Source organism: Camelus dromedarius, chromosome 18 (genome assembly GCF_036321535.1).
Source record: "Camelus dromedarius isolate mCamDro1 chromosome 18, mCamDro1.pat, whole genome shotgun sequence".
Taxonomy (NCBI): Eukaryota; Metazoa; Chordata; class Mammalia; order Artiodactyla; family Camelidae; genus Camelus; species Camelus dromedarius.
This window is the reverse complement of record NC_087453.1, coordinates 20,519,833-20,546,793: the sequence shown is the minus strand read 5'-3', so window position 1 is coordinate 20,546,793 and position 26,961 is coordinate 20,519,833. Positions and strand designations below refer to the sequence as shown.

At 46.0% G+C, this 26,961-nt stretch overlaps 1 protein-coding gene across 2 annotated transcripts in view; it reads left to right on the top strand.

The window, feature by feature from the left end:
• ZNF341 (zinc finger protein 341) overlaps window positions 1-26,961 on the top strand; it is a 35,800-nt gene that overhangs the window by 4,537 nt on the left and 4,302 nt on the right. The window contains exons 2-14 of one of the 2 annotated variants that reach the window (XM_031433971.2): window positions 335-445; window positions 2,205-2,401; window positions 4,906-5,055; window positions 7,638-7,889; window positions 11,331-11,526; window positions 12,128-12,218; window positions 13,878-14,071; window positions 15,567-15,757; window positions 17,575-17,783; window positions 21,857-21,953; window positions 23,521-23,653; window positions 26,426-26,537; window positions 26,792-26,862. In XM_031433971.2, the coding sequence (XP_031289831.2) occupies window positions 335-445; window positions 2,205-2,401; window positions 4,906-5,055; window positions 7,638-7,889; window positions 11,331-11,526; window positions 12,128-12,218; window positions 13,878-14,071; window positions 15,567-15,757; window positions 17,575-17,783; window positions 21,857-21,953; window positions 23,521-23,653; window positions 26,426-26,537; window positions 26,792-26,862 (2,004 nt within the window). The remainder of the gene's footprint in view (window positions 1-334; window positions 446-2,204; window positions 2,402-4,905; window positions 5,056-7,637; window positions 7,890-11,330; window positions 11,527-12,127; window positions 12,219-13,877; window positions 14,072-15,566; window positions 15,758-17,574; window positions 17,784-21,856; window positions 21,954-23,520; window positions 23,654-26,425; window positions 26,538-26,791; window positions 26,863-26,961) is intronic. The other variant, XM_064475760.1, reaches the window with a different exon arrangement.

Genomic DNA, 26,961 nt, shown 5'->3' with positions numbered 1-26,961 from the left:
GGGAGGACAGGACAAAGAAGGGGGTCCCATAGCAGCAGCTTTTAAGAAGACTTCCTAGAGACTGCCATAGAACACTTTTACTTACATCTCATTGACCAGAACTTAGACATTCTCTAGCTGCAAGAGTGGCTGGAAAGTGTAGTCTTTATTCTGAGGCCATGTTTCCAGCCAGAAACCTTGGGTTCTATTGCAGTAGAATTAGGGAGAGAATGTATATCAGGGCACAGGCAGTGATTTTTGCCATGGGGGCCTTGCAGTGGGGCTGGCTTGTAAGGATGAAGTCAGAGCAGGATGCTGGGCCCACCTTCTAAAAAGGCTACTTTTCTTTCTTCAGGAATGGACAATCAGACTGTCCTGGCTGTCCAGTCATTGTTGGATGGCCAAGGAGCAGTCCCTGATCCAACAGGCCAGAGTGTCAATGCACCACCTGCCATCCAGCCACTGGGTGAGTATCTGCTCAGGTCCACCAGTGGGAAGGGTACGTGGCTTCCCATGAAAAACAGGTGGGGCTACTGGGGGGGGGGTGTGGGAATGAATTGCCCACTGTGGTCCCCAGGGTGTCCTCTGGTGTCTGAGCCCTCTCACCTTCCTCCCAGCCTGGGTCTTCAGGCTCATGCCTTTCTCTGCTTAGCTCTGAGGACACTCTTTCTCCATCACTTCATGAATGTGGGGACCATGGCAGAGAATGACTGGGAGCCCTGATGCTTACTGTTGCTTGTACCTTTGACCCAAAGTCATGTCTCAGCCTCCCCTCTGTGGAAAGAACGGCCTGAGCATGAATCTCTCCGATTTATAGGACAGATCTTTGATATACAGTGAGGACAAGAAATTTCTCTTAGAACCTGTGTGAGTCTGTGTGTTCATTTATTCATTCCACAAGGGTTTTCAAGTACTTGGGAGCCATGCTGGGGACAGAGAGATACACACTGGGGGTTGAATCCTTATTCCTGTAGTTTCTGGCTCTGTGACCTTGGGCAAGTGAATTAATTTCTCTGTGCCCCGATTTTCACATCTATAAAATTGAGGAAATAGTCTTACCTCATAGGAATCTCGTGAGGATACTTGGGATTTGGTTTTAGCTGTTATAAACAAGAAATGCAAATTTCTTGTCGTTTGTACAAGATTAATTTCTTTCTCTGTTGCATGAAGTCCTGATGGGCATTTGGGGTGGCTGTGGTGAGATGCAGGCCCCTTCTTTCCTGTGGCTTTATTGTCCTCAGCATGCAGTCCAGGATGGCTGCCCCAGCCTTCCACTTTCATTTCCACAATCCAGCCAACATGGAGGCAAGAAGGGAGTGGAAGTCATACCCCTTCTCTTTAAGAGGCAGTTGCATAGACAGTATACATATGCTGTTGTCTGTTGGTTGGAACCCAGTCACATGACATGTATAGCTGCAAAGAAGGCTGAGGAATATATAGTCTTTAACTAGACAGCCATGTTTCCCACTACAATTCACATTACTGTCTAAGAAGGAAGAGTGAATATTGAATAACAAGAGACGTTTCTGCCACAACATATCAAGTGCTTGGCACAGTGCGTGGCCTGTGGTAGGCCTTCAGTGATGGATAGTATTCACTGTAGCTAATCATTCATTTAGTTTTTCATTCATTGAACAAATATCCACTGAGGGCCTCCTATGTGCCCAGGAAATATTACAGTTATGGTAGTAAGTAGGATATTTCATTCCCTGAGAGACTCACAGTCTGGTGGTGATAGGAGAGGCTTGCCCAGAGGAAGGAACTGTGTCCACTGCTTTTGGAGGGCTTCCTGGAGGAGATGACATCCGAGCTGAGCCTTGCAGAATGAGTTGCTCTGAAAGAGACAGCTTGACAGGGGAAATGGAGGATGCAAAGGCACAGAGGAGTGTGATCATGCAGCCCATTTGGGGACTAGTGAATAAATTAAGGCAGCGTAAAGATTCTGAATGTCTCATCTTTGAAGCAAACCCACTTCACTGTTTCCTAATTTCTAATTTTTTGATACCTGAGTGAATTTGGCTGGATATTCCCGTGAGTGCCAGAATATCCAGCCAAAGAAAGCTCCTAGGAAGCACCAAGTTGATGCTTGACACTCCCACATTAAGTCATGCAATGCCCTTAGTTTCCATTCTTAAGATCCCGTTTCTCACTGTGATGCCCCTCCTTTATTCTTGCTTTTTTTCGTGATTTCCCTCTCTCTGCTCCTCTGCGGGTGTGATCCCTAGATGACGAGGATGTCTTTCTCTGCGGGAAGTGTAAGAAGCAGTTCAACTCGCTGCCGGCGTTTATGACCCACAAGCGGGAGCAGTGCCAGGGGAGTGCCCTGCCCCTGGCCACAGTCTCACTGGCCACCAACAGCATCTACACGCCCTCGGCAGCACCCACAGCAGTCCAGCAGGCCCCACCTCCTGCCAATCGCCAGGTAGTCATTCATTCGTTTGTTCATTCATCTGTTCAAGTCTTTTTGGGCACCACTGTGTGTCAGGCACTGTGTGGGCACTCGGGAGTACAGTAGTGAACAAACAGACCAGGTCACTACCCTCGTGGAGTTGGGTGAGATGGCTAGTACCCAAACAAATGTGTAGAGATGTACTGTTTTCAGGATAAATGCAGAGGGATAGGGGATGCCAAGACAGGGATGAGAGATTTTGCCCTTTTCTGTATGGTGCTTTGTGAAGGGGTAACATGGGAGCAGAGACCTAGGGAGGTGAGGGAATGCATCATGCAGCTAATTTGGGGAAGAGTGTTCCAGGAGGTGGGATCAGCCGGTGCAAAGGCCCTGATGTAAGAGTGTGCTGGGTTTATTCCAGAAACAGCAAGGAGGTGAGAGTAACTGGAACTGAGTGATTGAGGAGGAGGGCGGGAAGTGATAAGATCAGAGGTAATAGGGAGATCCTGGCAGATCATGTGGGCCTGGTGGGCTTTTATTCTGAGTGAGATGAGAACTACTGGGGGGTTCTAAGGAGAAGAAGGACATAGTCTGACTTACACTTGAACTAGGTCACTCTAGCTGCTGTACAGATAATAGATTTTGGTGACAATCAAGAGAGAGATCCAGGAGACCCATTAGGGGGCTGTTGTACAAATCCAGGCGGTGGGTGGTGGTGGCTTGTCCAGGAGAATGACAGTGGAGGTGGAGAGAAGGGATGAGACTTTGGAAAAATTTTGAAGGTGGAGCTGACAGAGCTTGTGGATACACTGGATGTGGGGTATGAGATTAAAAGGAGTCAAGGGTGACCTGAGTTGGAGTTGCCGTGGACTGAAGTGGAGAAAACAATGAGGAGGTTTTGGGAAGTGTTCAGCTGGTCATGTTGGATTTGAGACGCCCATTCAACCTTCAAGTGGAGGCAGTGAAGATGCAGACAGGTATACAGGTCTGGAGATCAGGAGAAAGGGCCAGGCTGGGGGGATCTGGAGAAGCTTCTGGAGTCCTCAGTCAGGAACACAGTTCTGGAGCAAAGATACCCTGGGTGGGGAAGCTCAGAGGGATTAAAGAATCTGCATAAAGGAGGCTGGGCATGTCCCAGGATGCCAGGTCACGGGGTCAGACTTCCCTCTAGGTTTCTCTTATTACTCTAAGACATTATTTTCATCCGTTGTATAGACATAATTCCTAACATCAAATTAAAAGTGTTCACCCAGATCCATAGGACATGGACACTGAAACTTTCCAAGTTGCCACAGACATCTTCTAACAGAATATAGTCATGTTTCTTACTCCTTGTTTATGAGTTTTGTTAGTAGAAAATGTTTCCTCTTTCCCTTTATTTTCAATAAGAAAGAGGGACATTCCTCCAGTCCTGGGCAAGGAAAAAACTTCAGAACACAATCAACTGGTTATGGGCAAACACAGATCCCTCTAAGACCTAAGTGAGTTGGATGGACATGGAAATGATTTCCCATTTTTCATCTCAGTGCAGTGCACGGGACATTGTAAAAACACACATCAGACGGGATCTACCCTACCTTTTCTGGCCTTGACATGGGGCATGTCACTCTAACCTGCCTGGGCTGTCCTTGCTTAGTTGAGGGCAAGGACTTCCTATTTGAACAGGGACTCTGGGTTCAGGGGCCCGGTTCCTGCTTTCCCCAGAGGTCCTACAGACAGCCAATTTAGAAAGATGTCAGTAAAGAAAGATAACAAATAAACAAAACACAACACCCTTTACATCACCTAAGAGGAATGGTCACTGCACGTTTGACACTCTCTTGTAAGGTCTACTTTTCATCTGAGATTTTTTTTTTTATTAATTTGTGTGTTTGCAAGTAATAACATGTTTCCTATCTCCTTTCTAAAAGTTAGAATTCTACAAATCAAAGCCCCTTTGGCACTATTTCTCTCCCCTGCCCCCGGATAACTACTGATGAAAATCCTTCTCAACCTTTTAAGATACTTTCACATACTTACTTAAGTACTCACAGGAATTACACTAGTAGTATTGTTTGAGATTTTTAAAAATAAGACTATATTAAGTACATGTTATTATATAATTTGATTTTCCATGCAATATCTTTTATATGCTGTCTATAGTGTTCTTTCCTTGACTATAGTATATTTTTTAATCCATTCTCCTACTGATAGACATCAAGATTATTTCCAGTTTGTCACTGGTAGAAACAAGGCTCTTGTTTGTGGGCTCCCTGTGGACAGGTGTGTGTTTCTCTAGATTCCAGGAAGTAATTTTTGCTGGGTCATAGGGTATATGCTTTCAGGGAGGTGTCACTTGGTAAATGAGGGAAATGGAGGTTCAGAGAGATGGAGTGACATTCCCAGCGTCACATGGCAGGGAGCAGAAGCAGAGGTGGAAGGTCTGTGGGACTCCAGAGCCCAGATCTTTTGCATCTTGCCCTCTGCTTCCTTCCAGAGCCTCAGACATATTCTTTGTCTCCCTCCCTTCCTCTCTCTCTCTCTCTCATCCTGTCCAGATCTCCACATACATTACAGTGCCCCCATCCCCGCTGATCCAGACCCTGGTGCAGGGGAACATCTTGGTAAGCGATGATGTGCTCATGTCCGCCATGTCAGCCTTCACGTCCCTGGACCAGCCCATGCCCCAGGGCCCCCCTCCTGTGCAGGTAAGGAGGTGGCCAGTTTCTCACAGGGTCTTGATTCTAGGCCTACATGTTGACACCTACAGATTCAGAATCTTGTAGAGAGAAGGGAGCTTGGTCCCGGCTCTACCCCAAGCTCAGGAGTGTCAGCTTCCCCTTGGCCAACCCTGCTGTGGATGGGGAAGCTACCACGTCCAGCTGGGACCCAGAACATGACTTTAGGGTTTCACAGCCACAGTCCAGCTGTATTGACTCATTTTTATTCTTAATAGAAGAGTTCCATGTCCATTAGAAAAGCCTACTGTATAGCACAGGGGGCTGTATTCAATTTCTTGTAATGAGCTGTAATGGAAAATAATCTGAAAAAAAATATGTATGTATGTATGTATATATATGTGTGTGTGTGTATATATATATATATATAAAAAACTGAATTCTTTGCTCTACACCTGAAACTAACATTGTAAATTGACTACACTTAAATAAAAAAGTAAGAATTTAAAAAAAGAAAAACATTAGAAAATACACAAAAGTTTTTTTTTTAAAGCTTAAGTATTCATAATCTTGGAAATAAGGAGACATGGCAACTGACTGCAGTGTGCAGTTCTTAGTTGGATCCTGGATCAGGTGGTGGGAGGGAGCTATAAAGGCCTTCCTGGGACACTTGGGTAGATTAGAATATGGAGGAATTTGAACATTTTAGATAATAGTATTATATCAATATTCAATTTCCTATGTGTAATCATTGTATTGTGATTATGCAGGAGAATGTCCTTGTTTTTAGGAGATGCATCTGAGTACAGTTTTAAGGAACAAAGTGTCATGATGTCTGTAACTAACTTTAAAGTGGCTTGACAAAACACAAGTATATACGTGTGTCTGTACACACACACACATACACACAGACACACATTGCAGATGTGGCCAAATGGTAACAACTGGTGAATTAGATGAAGTATAGTGTTCATTTTATTATTTTAACAATCTTTCTGTAGGTTTGAAATTTTACAGAATAAAAATTGGGAAATCAATCAGTTAGTCAATCACCCTTGCTCCCTCTGCCCAAAGAAAATACTACCAAAAATTTTGGTGTCTGATTTTCCTGACCTTTGACTACAAATATAGATAAAAATAGCTTTCTATTTAAGTATATTTAAAATACTATATATTTTATATAAAATATTGAAAATATGTTTAAAATATTTGACACACATACGCATCTGTATAAATGGATCATGTTATGTGTACTGCTCTGGAACTTGCTTTTCTTACTTTGCTTTTCGTTTAATGTCATTCTCTATCTGTGCCTAAAACCCTATGTCAGTATTTCCTGAAATGTTCCCCAAAACAGTGTCTCCTTGGGATTTTCCAATACAAAAGCAAGAGATCCTTTTTGTATTGGGAAATCAGCCTGGGATGGAGGCATTCTACTTCTTCCCCGCTCTGTGTCTGGGTTTTTCCTGCAGTAAAGAGATACTTTTGCTTTTGTCACCCCAGATTTTTCCCCAAACCTATTTGACTGTGGAACCCAAGGAGCAGCAGTCAAGAGAAGCATCCTTTAATGAAATACTGATCAGCATCATCACTTTAACAGTCACAAAGGATTCCATTCCATTCCATGTGGATGGACCATCCTCTCTTTAGCCAGGCTTCCATGGAAGGACATGTAGGTCACTGCCATTTTTTGCTGTTATAAAAACCACTGGAGTAACATTCATGTATTGATATCTTTGCCCAACTGCTTGATCATATTTATAGAATCAGTTTCTAGAAGTCAGTGGCTGTGTTTTGGGGATCCACAGCCAATACATTCAGTGACTCTCTAGAAAGACTCTCAGGACTCAAGATGGTTGTGCTCATGGCTGTGATTTATCACAATAAAAAGATACACAGCAGGATCAGCAAGGGAAAAAGACCCAGCAGCCTGGAAGAATTCAAAGTTCTTCCAAGTTTCCAATGTTCTCCCCCTTAGGGAAATGGGGAGAGGCTATAGAAGGCACATTTCCCCCCCAGCAGTGAAAAGCAGCAACACACATGCAGTGTTTCTGGGGGAATCACACCTAAGACTCCAAGGCCAGGGCTTTATTGGGGGTTGGTCACATAGGCGCCCAGACACAATGACCAAAACTCCAGATACCCAGATGGGAAGGGAGACGTTCACCATAAACCACATCATTTATGTGAACGGTCTAGGTGAGTTGATACAGTAGGGTCAGTGTCCCTGGTGGGTAGAATAGCCTTATCAACAGAGGGAATCTTCTACAAGGCAGGTTCTCAGATGCCAGTTCAGAGCCAGTCCTACAAGCAAGCCCTTCTAAAAACAACAAAATTACGCCTGCTGTATGAGCTCATTTCTGCACAAGCTAGGCCATTTTTGATGACTTTCATAGAGAAAGGGGGTAGCAGTGCCAGACTGAGGGCTCCTCTGAGTTCTCCCATGACTTTGTTTCCATGCACCCTCTCAACCCCATCCTCTGAGCTGTTCCCACGCGGGGAGTGGCTGTTCTTTCTACATGGCTAGCTAAGGCAAATGTCCTTCCCCAGTGATAAATAAGACAGTTGCTGTCAAGAGGCTTTGACACTTTAATTCTCTCTTCTGATTTCAGAGCAGCCTGAACATGCATTCTGCGCCAAGCTACCTCACCCAGCCCCCGCCTCCTCCCCCACCCCCTCCCCCACTGCCCCCACCCCCACCTCCTCAGCCCCCACCACCCCCACCCCAGAGCCTGGGCCCCCCGGGGCGTCCCAACCCTGGTGGGAATGGCGTGGTGGAGGTATACAGCGCCACAGCACCGCTGGCTGGGAGTGGAACGGTGGAGATCCAGGCACTGGGAATGCAGCCCTACCCACCCCTGGAGGTGAGCAGAGGCTGGGGTTTGGGGTGAAGTGGGAGGAACTGGTCATGGTCATCATGGGTAACTTGAACCTTTTCTGAGGACCAACTGTATGCCAGACATAGTTGGAGATACCCCATGGCGGGCAAAACCAGATCATGGAGTACCACATCATGAGAGAGAAGGACTTTAATCAAGCCATTGTATGTATAAAAGTATAAAATGCAAACCATGAGAAGATGGAATGAAGTAGAGGTTGTAGCAGATATACATGCTGTCCTCAGGGAGTGCTCAGGACAGTCAGAGAATATCTGCCTTTTGGGGAGAAGATTCCAAAAAATTTTCTATGCAAGTGTCTCATATCTGTTGTAACAAGCTAGGTGTATCAGTTAGCTATGGCTGTGTAAGAAATATCCACAAACCCTTAGTGGTATATAGCAGAACATGTTTATTTTTTTCATGTCTATGATGGTCAGCTTGGCAGCTGCTGATTTTTGCTGGGTTCTTTCATGTGTCTGGAGGTTGGTTGGCTCTCGGCTGCTCTAGGATGGCCTGGAGAGGGGTGAGTTATGTGGGGTGACCCAGCTCTTCTCCAGCAAGTTAGCCAGGTATGTTCTCATGGCAGTGCTGGAGGTTGAATAATGTAAGCAGAAATGCTCAAGGCTTATTGAGGCTTAGACTTGTAAGTGACACAACATAACTTCTGTTGGTCAAAGCAGGTCACAAGGCCAGCTTAGATTTAAGGAGTAGGGAGAGATTCCACTTCTTTATCGGAAAAGCTACAAATCACACTGTAATGGGCATGGGTATGGGGAAAGATAAAGGCCATTTAATCAATGTATAGACATACCTTTTATTGTAATTCACAGATATCACAGTTTTTACAAATTGAAGTTCTGCATTGAGCAAGTTAATCAGTGCCATTTTTCCAACAGCATTTGCTCACCTCATGTCTTTTTGTCACATTTTGGTAATTCTCACAGTATTTCAAACTTTTTCATTATTGTTGTATTTGTCATGGTGACCTGTGATCTTTGATGTTACTGCTATGACTCGCTGAAGGCTCAGGTGATGACTAGCATTTTTTAGCAAGAAAATCAAAAAGTATTTTTCAATTAAGGTTATGTATGTTGTTTTTTAGACATAATGTTGTTGCATACTTAATAGACTACGGTATAGTGCAAACATAACTTTTATATGCACTGGGAAACCAAACATTTCACTGGCTCACTTTATTAGGATTTTTACTTTATTGTCGTGGTCTGGAACCAAACCTGCAGTATCTCCAAGATATGCCTGTACCATATGTATCGTATTAGTTCCCTGCTGAGGAGCTCTGAGCTATAAGCAGTCTATTCTCGAGGCACTAAGAGTTCAGAATTTTCCTAGACAGTAGTGCACTTGAGGTCACATTATCTCAGACTCCCCTAGAATCCAGCCATACAGACATTCCATGTCAGGTAGCATCTGTATCTAAAGAGAACTAGACCATGGGATAACCCCACCACCAGTCATGCGATTTTATAAGAGCCTGCAAGGGAATGTGCCCTAGCCTGGGAAAATAAAGCAAGCTCCCGAGGACTGTGTTGAATTTAAAAGAAAAATTAAGTCAGTGAGATGCTGAGAGGACCATGGTGGCCTCATAGACAGAGTGGGCCAGGACGGGGGGAGCTGCCATTGTTTATTGCCCATGTAGACAAGGGGGCTCTTTGAGGGCAGAGCCTAAGTTGTCTTTGATTTTGCATCTTTAGCACCTAGCAGAGTACCTGGCCTGTCGTACATCTATAGTAGGTATCTGAAATAGGATCCTCTGATCTCAGTTTCCTCCCTTCTAGAATGGGAACTCCCTTGCAGAGCTGTGAGGATGAGAACTAACCCAGGGGCAGTCATGTTAGTGCTCAGTAATGACTTGACCAATGGGTGAATTCATTCGCTGTGACAGATATTTATTGAGTGCTGTATTGGTCAGTGAAATCAAAACCACTTTAGGTATTTCTGGCAGAGGGATTTAATACAAGAAGTTAAATGCTTACAAAGCTGAGGGAAGGGCTAGAGGAGCAAAAGTCAGGGTGGGCAGGCATCACTGGTTTTCAGGTTCACTGTTGTTGCTCGGCCCTGAGAGCCGGGATGCTGCTGCTGTGCCCAGGGGTTAGGAAACTAGGATTCTGTTGCTGAGGTTCCAGCTGCCTTACCATCCTCAGGGCTGGCAATCAGGAGGGGAATGTAGTGTTCAGCCAACCACTCCTCCAGAACTCATGACTGCAGACCTGCCTGTCTCCCACCATGGCTGCCAGAGAAGAATGGTTTCTACCTCCCTTCTGCCTTCCAAATCTCATTCAGATGCATCTCATGGGCAGAACTTAATCTGTGTTCAGAACCATGCTGGCAAGGGAGTTCAGGAATGTGGTTCCAAGCTTCTCACCTCTGCATTTTAAGGGAGACCATGGAAGAGTGTAGGAATAGTGCCAAGGGCCAACAGACAAGACCCAGCAGAAGCACCAGCCATATTAGATGCCCAGTACCTACATAAATGAATTTGTTCATGCAACAAATACTTATTGAGTGCCCACTCTGTGCCAAGCATTGCTCTAGGCCTAGGAATAGAGGAATAAACAAAAGCAGAACAAAAGTCCCTGCTTTCATGAAACTAGGTAGATAATAAAGATAAGTAAGTAAAATAGATAACTTATTAGATAATGATCAGTCTGAAGAGAAAAATAAAGCAGAGAAGGATAGGAAGTGGAATTTTGAATATACTAGCCCACAAAGACTAATGAATGATGAATAGATGAATGAATAAATGATTTCTTCACAATGCCCCAGTATCATGATGTAAGCTTAGTGGTGACTAAGTTTGAGCAGCTCATAGTTTATTCGGTAATTTCTTGTGGCTTCAGTGTCAATTGTCAGTTGAGGGATGCCTGCTGGTGTGGCATCAGGGGGAGTTAGTTAAGAAGTAGAGCTGCTCGTGAGGGCATAGACCCTTCTGACTTCCTGTACAAGCAAACTACTACTAATAGCAATAGTAATGCCAATAATAACAGCTAATGTTGATTGGGTACTTACTATATGCCAGGCATTGTTCTAAACTCTCTACTTGTTAACTCATTTAATCTTCACTACAACCCAATGAGAGGGATACTATGATTAGCCCCATTTTACAGATGCAGAAACTGAGACAAAAGTTAAAAGGCTTGCCCAAGCTCACTTAAATGATAAGAAGCAGAGTCAGAATTTGAACCCAGGCAGCATGGCTCCAAAGCTGCCTCTAGCCTGCTGGCTTCATGAAGTTCTCAGGAGTCTTGGGAGTGACTGGGATGACTGAGCCAAGTGGAGGAGTTAGGATGGTGATGTAGGTGGGGGCATGGTTGAGATCAGCCAGGGCCACAGTGAGAGTTCCTCTGGCTGGGGCAGCTCCATCCCTCCTGTCCCAGGGTACTCTCCCTGACTGTGCTGTCCTTCTAGGTGCCGAATCAGTGTGTGGAGGCTCCAGTATACCCCACTCCCCAGGTGTACAGCCCTGGCAAACAAGGATTCAAACCGAAAGGACCAAACCCTGCTGCCCCCATGACCAGCGCCACTGGGGGCACAGTGGCCACCTTTGACTCCCCACCATCACTGAAGACCCGACGGACCAAAAGTTCCAGTGGACTCCCAGAAGGTGGGCCCATGGCCTGCCATGCTTCCTCAGCACTGGCCTATCCACAGGCTGTTTAGTTCCAGTCTTCCCTTTTGTGATAGTTAGGATTAAGTTTCATTGCATATAATGGAAAATCCAAAATAAGAGTGACTTCAAAATGATAGAATTTTGTTGTTCTTTGCAAAACAAGTCCACAGATAGACTGTCTGGAGATCGTATGCCCATATGGTTACCAAGCAGCCTTATTTCTTTTGTCTTTCTGCTCTGCCATCCCTAGAACAAAGCTTCTGTTATCAAGGTGCCTCATCATGTAAGATGGCTGCTGGAGCTCCAGTCATCAATTTTCATATTCCAGACAGTAAGAAGAATGAAAGAGATGTTTCCCAGCTCCCAGAAGTTCTGCATAATACTTTTGCTTACATCTCATTGGTCAACACTTAGTCACATGACCATATCTAGCGGCAAAGGAAGCTGGGAAATGTCTTTTTTAGCCAGGAATGGACCTCCTAGGGTCTGGGCTGTCTGGCCCCAGGTCCAGGGGTAGAGTGGTGGGAAGCTGCCCTTGGCGCCTTCAGTTGTGCCTCCAACCTTAGCATCCCCTTCTTCCCTCTTTGTCTTTCAGCTGCAGGGAAGCCAAAGGCTCAGAAACTTAAGTGTTCATATTGTGACAAGTCATTCACCAAAAATTTCGACCTGCAGCAGCATATCAGAAGGTACCCAGGCGTGGTGAGGCAGGTGGCTCCTATGCAGCCCTGGCTGGGGAGAGGGGCATTCCCAGTGGCAGCAAGACTGCTTTCTCAACCTGGGTGGTGACCAAGGCCCTGTCTGTCCTGTCGTCGTTCTCAGACCTTCAGTCCGGCTCAGGATGGTTTTCCCTTTCCTCCCTCAGGAGCAGTGGGAAGGCTCTGTGGGGCCTGCCTCCTGTGATGTGGAAGGTCCAGGCAGGAAAGGGGTTGGGGGAGGAAATTTACCTGAATGGATGGAGGCTTCTCAGGAGGGCGGGGTGCCTCAGTTCTCACTTCTGCAGAAAGAGCTGACCTCAAGGACAGCCATGCTCTGTGAATATGGCTACAAGCTCTCTGCTCACTTGGGACTAACCATGACACCTCTTGTCCCAAGAACACGCAAGGAGCCCCTCTGGGCCTCAGGTTTTCCATTGTTAAGTGATACTCACAGAATGGGATACATTGGTACATGAGATGGTTTTAGGTGGTTTATAGATGTGGTGTTGAAAAGTTTTGAAAGACATAAGTGAGAAAATTATTCTCTTTTCAGTTTCTTCCTGTCAAAGGAGAAAGCCTCAATTTGGTACGAGTCTGTCTTTAATGCCTCTCACATACTTGCTCATCTTTTATAACAGAGAGAAAGCAAGCCTCAGATTCCAGCCATGGCAGGCAGCAGCTTCTCTCTAGACCAGGGTTTATCAGCCTGTTGACACATTTTAGAGCACATCATTCTTTTCTGTGGGGCTGTCCTGTGCCCGGTAGAATGCTTAGCAACATTCCTGACCTCTCACCATTAGGTGCCAGTAGCACCCCACATTCCTCAGCTGTGACAACCAAAAACATCTCCAAACATTGCCAGATGTCCCCAAGAGGGAAAAATCAATCTCTGTTGAAAACTGCTGGTCTATACTAGTGCTCATCAGTAGAACTTTCTTCAAAGATGGAAAGGCCCCAAAAGGCACTGTCCACAGGGTAGCCACTAAGCGTAAACGGCTGTTGAGTACTTGAAATGTGGCTAGTATGACCGAGAAACTGATTTTTTTTACTTTATTTTAATTTAATGAATTTAAATTTAGATAGTCCCATGTGGCTTTTGTCTACCTTATTGGATGATGCAGCTATAAACCTTAATAATATTATTATATAGATAATTGTATTTTTCATTACTTTATGACAAGTTTCGTTCGTTTCTGACAAGTGGCTTTTCATATACAGTAACAACAGGAAACTTCATTTTAAATTGTTTTAAGTTTTTAAAAAGTGTGTTGATTTGAAGGAAAATATTGAATAATGGTACAAGTGCTATGCTGTGCCAACTAAGATGTTTTCTCCTTCAAATAACAGAAGTCTCCATATAAATGGGCTTAAACAGTTAGGAAATATTTGATCTCACAGTTAGGGATGGCCACAGAGAAGGTCAGCACCAGGGCTGGTTGATTCAGCAGCTTAGTAATGTCACCAAGAGCCCAGGGTCTGTCTGACTCTGGTCTGCCTGCCTCAGGGATAAGACTTGTCCTCATGGTGTCAGAATGGTGGCCAGGAGCATCTGGATGCTCTGCTCTGGCCCTCCTGGTGGCTGTGAGCTCCTGGGCTGAGGCCACATCCCCATTCCTACACAAAGGTGCTGACAAGCTTTGTCTCCCACAGCCACACTGGTGAGAAGCCCTTCCAGTGCATTGCATGTGGCCGTGCCTTTGCCCAGAAGTCTAATGTCAAGAAACACATGCAGACCCATAAGGTGTGGCCTCCAGGACGCAGCGGTGGCACCGTCTCTCGCAACTCTGTGACTGTACAGGTCATGGCCCTGAACCCCAGCAGGCAGGAGGATGAAGATAGCACAGGTGGGTAGAAGTGGGGAATGCCATTCTCCCCACACCTCTCCTCTGCAGCTTCATAAGTTTTGTTGCTAGCTGTGTGACCCTGGGCAACCTCCTTAACCTCTCTGGGCTTCAGTCTTTTTCATCTATAAAACAAAAATGGAGCATGGATGAAACGAGGGATGACAAATGTACAATATATGTGCATTACTCTAATACTGTACCATGGCAGACATCACTAATAAATCACCTATTCTTTTTTGTTGTGCCTGGATCCTGCCTTAGAATCTGTTTTCAATATAATGCTCCAGGCAATCACTGTCAGTTGACCAAAAATTAAAACCTATTTGACTTTCATGGGCAGATGGTCTCCAGAGACCTTTATACTTTGTAGGATTCTCATCTGAGCCATCACTTGTCTCTGAACTAATGATCCTGTCCCTGATATTGATTTAATTCCTCTCCTCCCTGGGGGTCGAACACTTACTAGGCCTAGAGCAGTGCTGTCTTAACAAATATATAATATAAGCAATATATAGAACTAAACATTTTCTAATAGCTACATAAAAACAAAACAAGATGAAATTAATCTTAACTATATATTTTATTTAACCCAACACATTAATAGTACCATTTTAATATATAATATAAAGAAATTTATAATGAGACATTTTACATTCTTTTTTTATATTAAGTTTTTGAACTCCAGGGTGTTTTTACATCTTAGCACATCTAGATTTGGACTGGCCACATTTCAAGTTCTCACTTGCCACATGTGGCTCATGGCCACTGTATTGGGCAGCATAAGGCCGGAGCCTTCCTGTGCAGCCCTGTGGGTGAGCAGTGCCAACCACACACAGCTAATGAAGAGGGTGTTCTCTGCAAGCAACATATGCCTACTTTTATATGACCTTCTGGTTTGGACTAGCCCTACTGTGTTTAGCCATTCTGTGTGTGCCCTCTGAGTTCTTGTGAACTCTGGTGAAGAAACCATTTCTTTCCAAATTCCTGTAGTGCCTAGCCCCAAGGGTTCAACCATTGAGCAAACACTTATGGAGGCCTACTGTGTGCCAGGCCACTGGGCCTATGGCGATGAGGTCCGAGGCCCCTGTCCTCAGGGAGATTGAGGGAAAGGCAACTAAACAGATGGTTGTAATCAGAAAAAGGAGCTGGGAGGCATCATGAGCACAGCTCGGAGTGATATTCAGGGTTGTTAACAACCACAGAGAGGTCTAGAGTGTCCGAGGGGGAGGCCTGCAAGGGGATTGGAGGCAATAGCTATTCATCCATGGGAGTGTAAATATTCAGTATTTAAGCCCCTGGGGCGGTTCTGTCTGCACACCAGCTGCGCATGAATGCAGTGCCTTCAGTATGTCGTCCAACACCGAGCACGTGGTAGGTGGCGGGGTGGATGCAGCGGAGCACACAGTGGGTGCTCTAGGAATCCTTCCCGAGTGGCAAGTCTCTCTGTCCTGACTCTTTGTTTCTCAGTGAATTGCCTCCCTGGCTTTCTCCACAGGGTTGGGCCAGACCCTGTCAAGCACCCCACAGCCCCAAGCCTTGCCCTCAGCAGGCGAGGATGAGGGTGACAAGCTGGAGGCCAAGCAGGTGGTCCTCATTGATAGCTCCTACCTGTGCCAGTTCTGCCCCAGCAAGTTCAGTACCTACTTCCAGCTCAAGTCCCACATGACCCAGCATAAGAATGAGCAGGTAGGTGGGTGCTGGGTAGCAGGGGGGCTGTTTTTGGGGAAAATCACAGAAAACTGACTCAAACTGGCTTAAGCAATTAGGAAGTTTGTTTCCTCTCATAACAAGCTGTCAAGATAGGGCAACTCTGGGCCTGAGACAATGAGTTGACTCAGCAACAAGACCCTGTGTGTTTCTATCTCTTGTCTCTACTTTCTTAGGGTTTGGACTTGTCCTCTACTGATGGTTCACCTGTGGTCCTGTGATGGTGGTTGCTTTTTCTCAGCAGAAGTCCAGACACAGTATTATCCATGAGCATACAGGGGTTATGTTTTCGTGTCTTCTTTCAGAGCAAGGAAACCTTTCCCAGAAACTTTCTGTAGCCTTCTCGTTGGTCAGAGCCAGTAAATGTGTTCTATCGCTTAGGAATGCATTGTTATGCTGTAAATAATAGATAACAGGTTTTATTTCTCTCACAACACAAAAGGTCCGTAAGTAGACAGTGTTGGGCTTATATAGCAGGTCAGATAATACATCATCATAGACTCTGAGTTCTCCTGGCTTTCTGCTCTGCCATCTTTAGCATGTGGCATTTATCCTCAAGGTTGCAGGATGGATGCTATACCTCCAGCCATCACATCTGTATTCTAGTCAGGACAAATGCAGAAGTCAGAGAGGACTTCTAGGAAGCTTTTTCCTTTTTGTTCTAGGAGTCATACCTTCCCCAAAGACTACTGCCTAGATATCATTGGCAAGAAAGGAGTCATATGGCTGACACTTGTTGCAAGGGAGCCAGGGGATCAAGGGTTTTAACTAGGCATGTTGCCACTCTGAGCAAATGAAGGTTCACTTTGTTAGGAAGAAGGAGCATGTGGAATTGAAACCCTGAATATGCCATGCAACCCTAACTGTCTCACAACCCTATAAGGAGTACATACTACTTGTCAAAGTATAATTTTCAAAATGTGAATAACATAATTCTCATACAAATAGCATAGTGAACATGAGTCAGAATTTTACTTACCTCGTAAATGAGGGAACTGGAAGCCAGTCAAAGAGAATATGAAACACTGATATCTATACCCATATATAACTATGTTAGTGAAAAAAAGGAATCCTGAAATAAGATTGCTAAATTTGACACAAATCTGGTTAATATCCTACAGGGCAACAAAACCCGTAACCTTTGGGGTTATCTTTTCCACATGACAGAAATCATTTACATTGGATCAGTTTTCTACAAGTGAACATTTAACTTTAGAGTTTGGGTCTTAATCAGCAGTAAACAGTCAAAACAAGTCACATCACCCAGAGAGTGAGATAACCCTTGGTGTCTTAACTGCCTTAACCTAACTGCTTGCTAGACAGCAGTTCTCAAAGTGAGGTCCCGGACCAGCAGCTTCAGCATCACCTGGGCACTTGGTGGGAATGCACGTATTCAGGCCACCCAGACCAGCTGAATCAGTTATTCTGGAAGTGGCACAATGTGTTACTATGATGCACGCTCAGGTTGGAGAGCCACTGTTGTAGTGCGACATTGGAAGGACATGATGTCATCTTTTCACATCCTTTCAGGATGGTATCATTCTGGGTTTTGGATAATTTTTCTAAGTATATCTAGGACACACAGAGCCTGCGGGAAGGGTCGTGGGGCTGTTGTGACTGGCTGAGAGGAGGGGACCTTCTGATCAAAATAAAACCAGGGCTTCAGCAGCAGGGCCACAGGGGAACAGCAGTTGGATCTCCCACCAGCAGCATTTGAGGTGGATGCCACAGGGTTGGGGGTGGCAGTGGAGGCAGCTCTCCTACCTTCCCTCACCTGTTCTGCCTCTTCCCTCAAGGTGTACAAGTGTGTGGTCAAAAGCTGCGCACAGACATTCCCGAAGCTCGACACATTTCTGGAGCACATCAAGAGCCACCAGGAGGAGCTGAGCTACCGCTGCCACCTCTGTGGCAAGGACTTCCCCTCACTGTACGACCTGGGCGTGCATCAGTACTCACATAGCCTCCTGCCGCAGCACAGCCCCAGGAAGGACAACGCTGTCTACAAGTACGTGCCCTCCCACTTCCCTCTTCCGGCAGAGAGCCTGGGGTCTGCTCCCTCGGTCATTCTGACTGCTCAGGACCAGTGAGACATCTCAAAGGGCCCCGGGATCCAGCCTGGCAGAGTGGGTTCTGCCCCTTGGCACTGATGGAGGAAAAGATGCCGGCCCTCCCTGTATCATTCTTCAATGTGGCAGACATTTATCCTAAAAAAAAAAAACAAAAACCTCAATAAAGGGAAGCCAATCTTTCCTTGTTTGTAGCAGAAAAAAGATTTTTCCCCCGAAGGTAAAATACTATGAAAATAGTATTATTTCTGGTAATCTACAAAATTTAGGTTACAGTTTGGAATGATGCACTGATTCTTACATGAAAAAATGAACAAGGACATATTTGAAAGCAAAAATCATGAAAATAAGTTTCATTTGTTTTATAATCCATGATATTTAGAATTCAAGTTGAAGCTATATGCTGATTCTGGGAATGAACAAGGGATGAACCACGTGTAGATTTTATTTCGGGTGATTTTTTTCTGAGAATCCTGTACATCGCTTTAGTCTCCTGTTTCAGTCATAAAAAGGGTCCCTTTGGTGGAAATGATGAAGGACTCCCTCAGTTTTGCCACGTGCTTTTAGTCCTTAGATCTTCAAATCATTCCCTTTGGAGCTACTAATCCTGTGATCATCCTTGTGGAGTGTCTCTACCTTCTTTGCTTTCCTGTCCCTCTTGCAGACTCTCCTTTGCTGATGGTGTCATTTGCAGATACCCACCATCATTTTCATGACTTGGTGGAATCGCTCATTTTTGCCCCACGTTCATTTTGCTGTGCATTTGTCCTGTGTCTTCTGGGATCAGCTGCCTCCCAAAGCCTAGCATGCAGTGCGTGGGGATAGGTGCCAGTGAGAAACAAGTGAGGGGTGTTGTGTGGGGACTCCTTCCAGTTCATTAGTGAATGTTTTCGTGTTAGAATGGCTTTTGCATCTCTCTACAAACTTGTATCTGCAGGAACTTGGCTGACAACCTCTGTTAATGGAGTCCCCCTGTAACTCTGGGCTGAGGCTTCTGGGGTTCAGAAATAAGTAAATACAGACCTTGAGTTTAGAATGCATAGGCTGCTTAGGGCAACAAATATGTATTCTTATCATATACTGTGATAAAATCATAAATCCTAAGCATATGTATATAAAGTACAGAAGTACTGTGGTGGGAGATAGGGCAGAGGTGTCCTAGGAGCAATGATACCTGAACTGGTTTTTGAAGAATGAGTAGGAGTTTGCCAGGTAGGCAATGGGTGGGGTGGAGTGCGTTCCTAGCAGGAGGAACAGCAAGTGTACAGATGTAAAGTAAAATAGCAAGTAGTTCAGAATGACTGTTCTGTAGAATGGCGGTGGGAGGGGGTATTTAGATGGGGCCTGGGGGAGAGAGTGAGGCTGGGGCATGAGGGCCTTGAAGAAATCACAAGGACTTTGAGGAGTTGGCAGAGGGACTGGGACTCAAGAAATGGGGTGATGGGCACTGGCCCTGGGAGAGACTGGGGAATGGGGCCAGAGAGGCTGCAAAACTAGGTGAAGCTCTGACCAGCTAAGGGGTAGGTATTTCTGGGTCAGAATGAATAGTTCACATTTGTGCTCAGAGGGCATTTTCTTTTTCTTTTGCCCTTCCAATCTGTGGATTATCTGTGAGTTTCTATAGCTGTGTGGCTCTCTCTGGGGTGCGATGCCAAGTAAAAGGAAGGGAGCACCTACTATGTGCCAAACTCTGACTTAGGGACATTGATCCCTGCAATCTGGGAGGTAGGTTGTGTCAATCAGCTCTGGCTCCTGTAACAAAATGTTATAGACATATGAGAGGAGCGGGGATCGGGGGGTGCCCTCTCTCTCTGGTCTTTTCTTATAGGAACACTAATCTCATCAGGAGGACCTGACACTCAAGATCTCATCCAAACCTATTCACCTCCCAAAGGCTCATCTACAAATACCAACACATTGAGGGTCAGGACTTCAACATATGAATTTTATTTTATTTATTTATTTATTTATTTATTGTATTTTATCATGGTACTGGAGATTGAACCCAGGACCTCGTGCATGCTAAGCATGTGCTCTACCCACTGAGCTATAACCCCCACCCCCTTCAACATATGAATTTTAGAGGGTCACAGTTCAGTCCATAGCAGTGTTGTTCTCCCAGTTTTGAAGGTGAAGGCACTGAGGCTCAGAGAGGAGAAGTGACCTGCCCACCAGAGTAACAATGTCAGCACAGAGCTGGAATTGAAACTCTTGTCTAGGACCTTGGAAGCCTCATAGCTCTGGTTTTGGAGTTTTCAGGCTGAGGATTGAGCCCAATTCTGATAGCCTTGTGATTGCAGTCAGTCACTTCTCTCAGGTTCTCTTGCCAGGATTAGAGTGTCAGAGGGCCTTTGTAGCCATCGGATCTGCTGGCCCCAAAGTCAGGTTTGGGTTTCTCTGATTTGACCTCCTGGTGGATCTAGGATCAGCACTTTTGGCAGGAGTATCAAGTGATGCTATGTATTTCTCCCCACGTTGTACCAGGAGATGCTTGATGCTGGTTGAGCCCGTCACTGGGGAGTTACCTTGCATGACTCAGTTCAGGTGGCGTTTCTGGCAGGAAGGTTTAATTTCAATGGTATTTAAGCTAAGCCGCCTCCCACACAAACCTGTGCCTCCTTGCCACTGCCAAAGTCTGTGCGATTCCCACCCTCTCCTCCCACCAAGCTTGCGAGCCCTCTGCCTTCCTGGTAGCTTTGTTCCCACCCCACCTCCTCTTTCTTTCTTTCCATCTGGAGGCATTTAGCCTGTGGTTTTCAGGGTGTGGAGTGAGAGGGGCCCACCACAGGTGCAGCCTGCCCGCAGGTTTCCCAGTGGCCCTGGCGTACAGATGGCAGGGCACACATTTCTTTTTTTGGCATGAATTGCCCATCTACCTCTGGTATGCCTCACTGGTGCTGCATTGTAAGTGGATCCATTTGCTGGTGAATGTTTTCATGGTGGGGTCTTTTCCTCAGAGTGGCTTGTGGCCTGAAACTGCTGTTTTGGGGGCATGTTAACCAGAGTAATGTTAAGAGTGAAGACTGTGTTTATGAGCTGTTTGGCACCCCTGTGTCCTTTGACTCTTGTGATAATCTTAAGAATGACTGAGGGGCAGGTCCATTTGGAATTCCTACCCCGTTTAATGGATGAGGAAACTGAGGGTCAGAGATGGGAAGGAGCCAGGCCTGGATCCTTGTCTGTCTGACTCTTTCATATAACAGATTGTCACTGGTGCTCAGGACAGGTTATGAACAGGACAGATATGATCCTGGCCTCCAGAGCCCACTTGCTGGTGGAGGAGACAGATAATAATCAAGTAAGTAAATCAATAAAATAATTCCAGGTAATAAGTGCTAAGAAGAAAATAAAACTGGGTAACAAAGTAGGGAGTGGCTAGGGATGGGCTGTGGGGCAGCTTGAGACAGGGTGGTCAGGGAGGGCCTCTCTGAGGACATAGCATTTGAGCTGAGACATGAAGGATGAAAGGTGCCTCCCAGGAGAAGACTTCGGGAAGAGTGTTCCAGATCATAGGAACAGCATGTGCAAAAGCCCTGAGGTGGGATTGAACTTGGTGTGTTCGAGGTACATTAAGGAGGCCAGGGTAGCTGGAGCAGAGTATGTGTGATGGACAGTGGAGAAAGGTGAAGGTGGAAGTATGACTGGTCAGACCAGTAGGGCCTTATAAGCCAACGTGGGGACTTTTAAGTAAGAGTGTGACATGGTCTAATTTTAATTTTTAAAGACTCCTGCTGACTCCCCTGTGGAGAATGGACTACAGGGGGTGAGTTAGGGCAGGGTGAAGGCTACTGCTCATGCCCTAGAGCTAGAGATGATGACAACTTGGACCAAGATGGAGACAGTGGCAGGCAAAAAGAGTGGACTGATTGGAGAATGAATTAGTTGTAGGGTTTTGCCTCCTGATGTCAGAGGAGGGGAGGGGCTGACTCCCACGTCTGCTGGGAGAGCCCAGCCCCAGGGATCCAGCCAGTACACACGTGGCTCTCTCACTTCTCTGTTCCTTCCCATTTAGGTGTGTCAAATGCGTTAATAAGTACTCCACCCCGGAGGCACTGGAGCACCACCTGCAGACTGCCACTCACAACTTCCCCTGCCCGCACTGCCAAAAGGTGACAACCCCTGCCCTTTCCCCCTAAGACCCTGCCATCTCCTTCTCCTCTCCTACCTCAGTACATGTGGGCCAAGTTTGGGGTTGTCTCCCCAGACAGCACTTCATCTTTGAAGAGTGAGAGCTCTGCCTGGCCTGTCTTACCCACTGGACACCACCCGTGACCATTCTGGATCTGCTGCTGGGCTGAGCGGTCCAGGCCAGGCTGATGAGTGAGGCCTCTTCATGAGCCCTTGACCGCATGGGACCAGACCCAGCATCTGAACAGTGGCCTCCAGCTTCCTGATGTCTTGTTCTCCTTGTTATTATTATTGGTTCTTCTTTTCAGTGGATCTGAAAGCCCTCATTGTCCCTTAATTGTCATCAAATATCCAGGCAGTGTTCCATTTTCCACTTGTCCCTAAAACATCACAATTTTTTTAAAGTTTGTTTGTTTCAATCAGGCCCATATATTGTGATTGGTTGATAGACCCAAGTTCCTGTTAATCTACAGGCTCCCCCCATCAGTGCTCCTTTCTTTTTTTTTCCCCCTTTTAATTTATTTGTTGAAGAAACTGGGCCATTGGTCCTGTGGAGTTTCCTGAAGTCTGGATTTTGCTGATTGCATCCCCCTGATGTGTTTAACTGGTTTCTTTGTTCTACTCATTTTCTTACAACCTTACATGGAAGATTTTCCGGGACAGCCCTGGTTTCACTTCTCCCTCATTGTAGATGTTTCTTATTATACAGCCTAATTTGGGGTTTTGAAATTTGTGGTCCGAATAAAAGTTATCATGAATTAGCAAGAACCACATGCCAGATACTGTTCTGAGCATGTTATCTTAACTGACTCATTTAACCCTAGGAGGTAGGCATAGCCCCATTTTATAGACAGGGAAACCAAGGCACAGAAAAGTCACCCAGCTGGGAAATGGTGGGGCTAATAAGTAGCTGGGTCTGTGCCCTTGACCACATGGAATGAAAAAAATGAATGCCCTTCCTATGCCTGGTGAGGAAGGAGATTTTGGCTGCTGTATTTTCTGGCTTTTCATTACCTTTCCATTTATTTCTTCAGTTATTTGTTCATTTTTTCATTCATTCCTTTGCTCGTCATTCATTTGACTCAGGCCCTGTGCTGGGGAATGAAAAACCCCTCTCCGCAGTCTTGGAGATTCCGTATGAGCGAAGGGCTGTGATTCAGTGGGTTAGATGCTGACTTGAAAAATGTGGGTGCATATTCAAGGGCAGGATTTGCTTTGCCTGGTATGGCACTGAGCAGTCATGGAGGGCTTCACAGAAACAGTGACAGCTGAGTTGGAAGAGTAGGAGTTTGTCAGGCTGAGAGAGAAAGCCTCTCTGGACAGAAAAAACAGACTGGACAGAAGCTCAGAGCTTCTTGAGTGTGTTTTTTGGGTAAGGACTGGGAGCTGTGACGTCCTCAGGGCTCAGCTTGGTACTGTGGGCCCTGGTCCTTGGTGGGCAGAAAGGAAGGTGCTTCCATCAGGGCTGGTAACGAGGGGCCCCTTGAGCTCAGAATGTGGCAAGGGCTGGTGAGTCAGACCTGACGCCGCTGACTCCTGTTCTGCCAGGTGTTTCCTTGTGAGCGCTACCTGCGGCGTCACCTCCCCACCCATGGCAGTGGGGGCAGGTTCAAGTGCCAGGTGTGCAAGAAGTTCTTCCGGCGGGAGCACTACCTCAAACTGCACGCTCACATCCACTCAGGTGGGTACCCTGCCCCCCGACCAACTCCTGCTCAGTCCCCCTTCCCCTTCCCCCAACCTCTCTCTATTCCTCCTCCCCATCCCCCTCCTGGCCCTCCCCCTCCCTCTCTTTATCCCCCTCCCCGTCTCCTTCCTGGCCTCCTCCCCACCTGCTCTCTCAAGTGAACAAGGGGTTCCAACCAACACTAGGGTAGAGATGAGCCTCTGGAGGCTGTTGGGGGACTCTTGGCTCTGCCCCTGACAGTCACCCCCCAGGACCATTCAGAGCCCCTGGAGGTGGGGGTGCTGTTCTCCATGCAAAATTCCCTCCCAAACCTGAATAAAACCACCTCTCCTTAGTTCCCCAGTTGAGACATGCTGACATTTTATTTTTTTAATTAAAAATTTTTTTTATTAGTTAAAAAATTCTATTTTGTTTTCCACTGAAAAGGATCTAAACATGGAGAAAACCTGAGGAGAAAATCTTTGCCAGGATAAAAGCATATATGTGAAACAAATCCCCTTTTCACCTCAGATGGACAATCCAAATGTAATGTTTTGTTTTGGTTTGGTTTTTATTGTGATGTATGGTAAAAAATACATTTTACATGCAACCCAGGAAACACATATATACACACAAAGTGTATTGAAACAAGAGTTTCACAAGACAGTATTTTCTATCCATATAGTTTTATTTTTTAAAATAACCACCATCAGGTTGTGACTTCGAGTTTGCAATTTGAAAAGTACTCCTAATTGCCCTCCCCAAAGAGAATTGCTGTTAGTGGTCTCGTCTGGGTCATTCTAGTTTTATTTTACCTCTATACAAAGCACTTGCTTATTTTTACACAAGTGAGCAGATATTATAACTCTATATGTACCTTTTTTACTTCATTTATCAATGCACCTTGAAGATGTTTCTACTAGCATCTTCTTTTTCTCAGCTACGTACTATTGTGCATTTATCATCTTTGATTTAATCATTTCCATGTGGATGGACACTTAAATTATTTTTTCAGCTGTTAGTTTGTACACATAATGCTGTGTGGGTCTCTTGACAAGCTTTTGGGAGCATTATCTGTAGTGTATATTCCTAGCAATGGAAATGCTAAGTTAAAATGTATATGCAGTACTGAGTTTCAGTTTGGGATCATGAAGGAGTTCTTGAGATGGATGGTGGGGATGGCTGCACAACAATACAAATGTACTTAATGCCACTGAACTGTACAGTTAAAGATGGTTTAAATGGTCAATTTTATGTCTATTTTACCACGATAAAAGAAGAAAAAAAATAAATGCATTTGCAATTTTGGTAGATATTGCCAAATTGCTTTCTTCACGGTTTTTAAAATTATTATTATTCAAAAGTAATACATGCTTATTGTAAGAGCATATGGGAAGGAAGCAGTATTGAAGTACCTGTAGAAAAATGTTGAATTCCTCCTTCAAATCCTAATTGCTACTGAGAGTTTGGTGTGTTCCCTCCCTAGCTTTCTCCTTGCATATTTTGTGTGTATTCAAACACATATGGCCAGGGCTTTTTTGGAGGATGAGGATTGTATTTTTTTCTAACAAAAGTGGGACTGTTTTAAGCTGTCCTATGGTTTTCTTTTCCCCCTAGCAATATGGCCAGTAGATCTTTCCAGATCAGGAAACACAGACTGACCTTAATCTTTTTAATGACTGCAGAACATTTCATTGTAAGGACCAGAATTTCCTCAGTCACTGGGTTGGGATCTTTCAAAAGTACTTTATTCATTCCAGAGGGAGAACAGAGAGGAAATAATGGCAGGAAATAAAACATTCCAGTAATAGCCCTGTTTCAAAGGGCAGGTTGTGACCCATAACCCCTGTAAGGAGAGAGCTGCTTTCCACGCCCCACCCTCAGCCCCGCCCATGAGTTCTGCAGCAGATGACCTGGGGCATCTCAGGTGGGCTTGGGCACATTGCTGCACTGGAATCTTAGTCCCCCCAAATACCAGGTGTAGACCGTGAACCTCAGTCTTCTCATCTAGTACTTTCCTGATGATTTGTTGCAAGGATTCAACTAGATAAGGTGTAAGGGCCCTGTGGTGGGCCCTGTTTCAGCAAGTGTCACTCAGCTCAGACCTTAGACTCATCCTTGACTCTCTTCCTCTCACGCTCCACAGCCAGGCCATTGGCAGGGCTGCCGATTCTGCTTTCTGGACTTTGCCTGTACTTGGCCACTTCCCATCTCTTGCACCAGCCTCCTTCCTTCCTGCCTCCACCCTCACCCTCTCAGGCTGTTCTCTCCATGTAGCCAGAGGGAGCCTGTGAAACTCTAAAGTCTGATCCTGTCCCTCCTCTGCTCAGCCCCTCTGCTGGCCTCTCATCTTGCTCAGAGTAAAACCCTTGGCCTTCCAGGGCCTCCCTGTTGGGCCTGGCTGCCTTGCCTACCTCATCTTCTGCCTCGTTATCCCTCCCCTGCTCCATTCCCGCCACACAGGCCTCCCAGTTGTTCCTCAGACACACCAGGCGCCCCCACCTCTCCTCCTGCCTGGGACCCTCACTCCCAGATTTCTGCATAGCTCTCTCCCTTACCACCTCAGGTCTCACTTCAGATGTTACCTCATCAGAGAGGCCTTTCCTGACCATCCTATCTGAAAAAGCCCCCTCTTCTTGGCAAAACAGAGTCTGGAGGAATGAGAGAGGCTGTGTTCCCCCAGGCCACCTCCCTAGAGGAGTTACTGCCCTCTAGTGGGGACTCCTGTACCCCATATTCAGATTCCCTCTCATGGGACCCTTGGTCCCCCAACTGTGTTTCCTGATGCAGGTGAGAAGCCCTACGAATGCTCAGTGTGTGAGTCTGCATTCAACCGCAAGGACAAACTGAAGAGACACATGTTGATCCATGAGCCATTCAAGAAATACAAATGCCCCTTCTCGTAAGTAGAGAGTGGCGTGGGTGGGAGGGGGCAGAAGACCCAGCTGTGGGACAGACGAGGGGCAGGGCTGAAGGCTGAAGGTCCTCTCTTCTTTTGTCCTGTCCTGGGTCCTGCCTGGCTGCTTTGCTCCCCACCGCCCCCTGCTTCCTTGCCCAGCCCTGAGGGTGGATGAGGGAGTCCCTCCTGCCCAGGGGAGCAGAGGAGCCAACAAGAAAATCCTGACCAGCGCTCCTGATCAGTGTTTTGGATTCTAGGACACACACGGGCTGCAGTAAGGAGTTCAACCGGCCAGACAAACTGAAGGCTCATATCCTCTCCCACTCTGGTAAGTCGCTCCTGGACCTCCCAGAGGGTCTGGATCAGCTCAGGCCCCCTGGGGTAGGCCCCCCAGAAAGAGCAGACACATCCCATGAGGCTTATTATC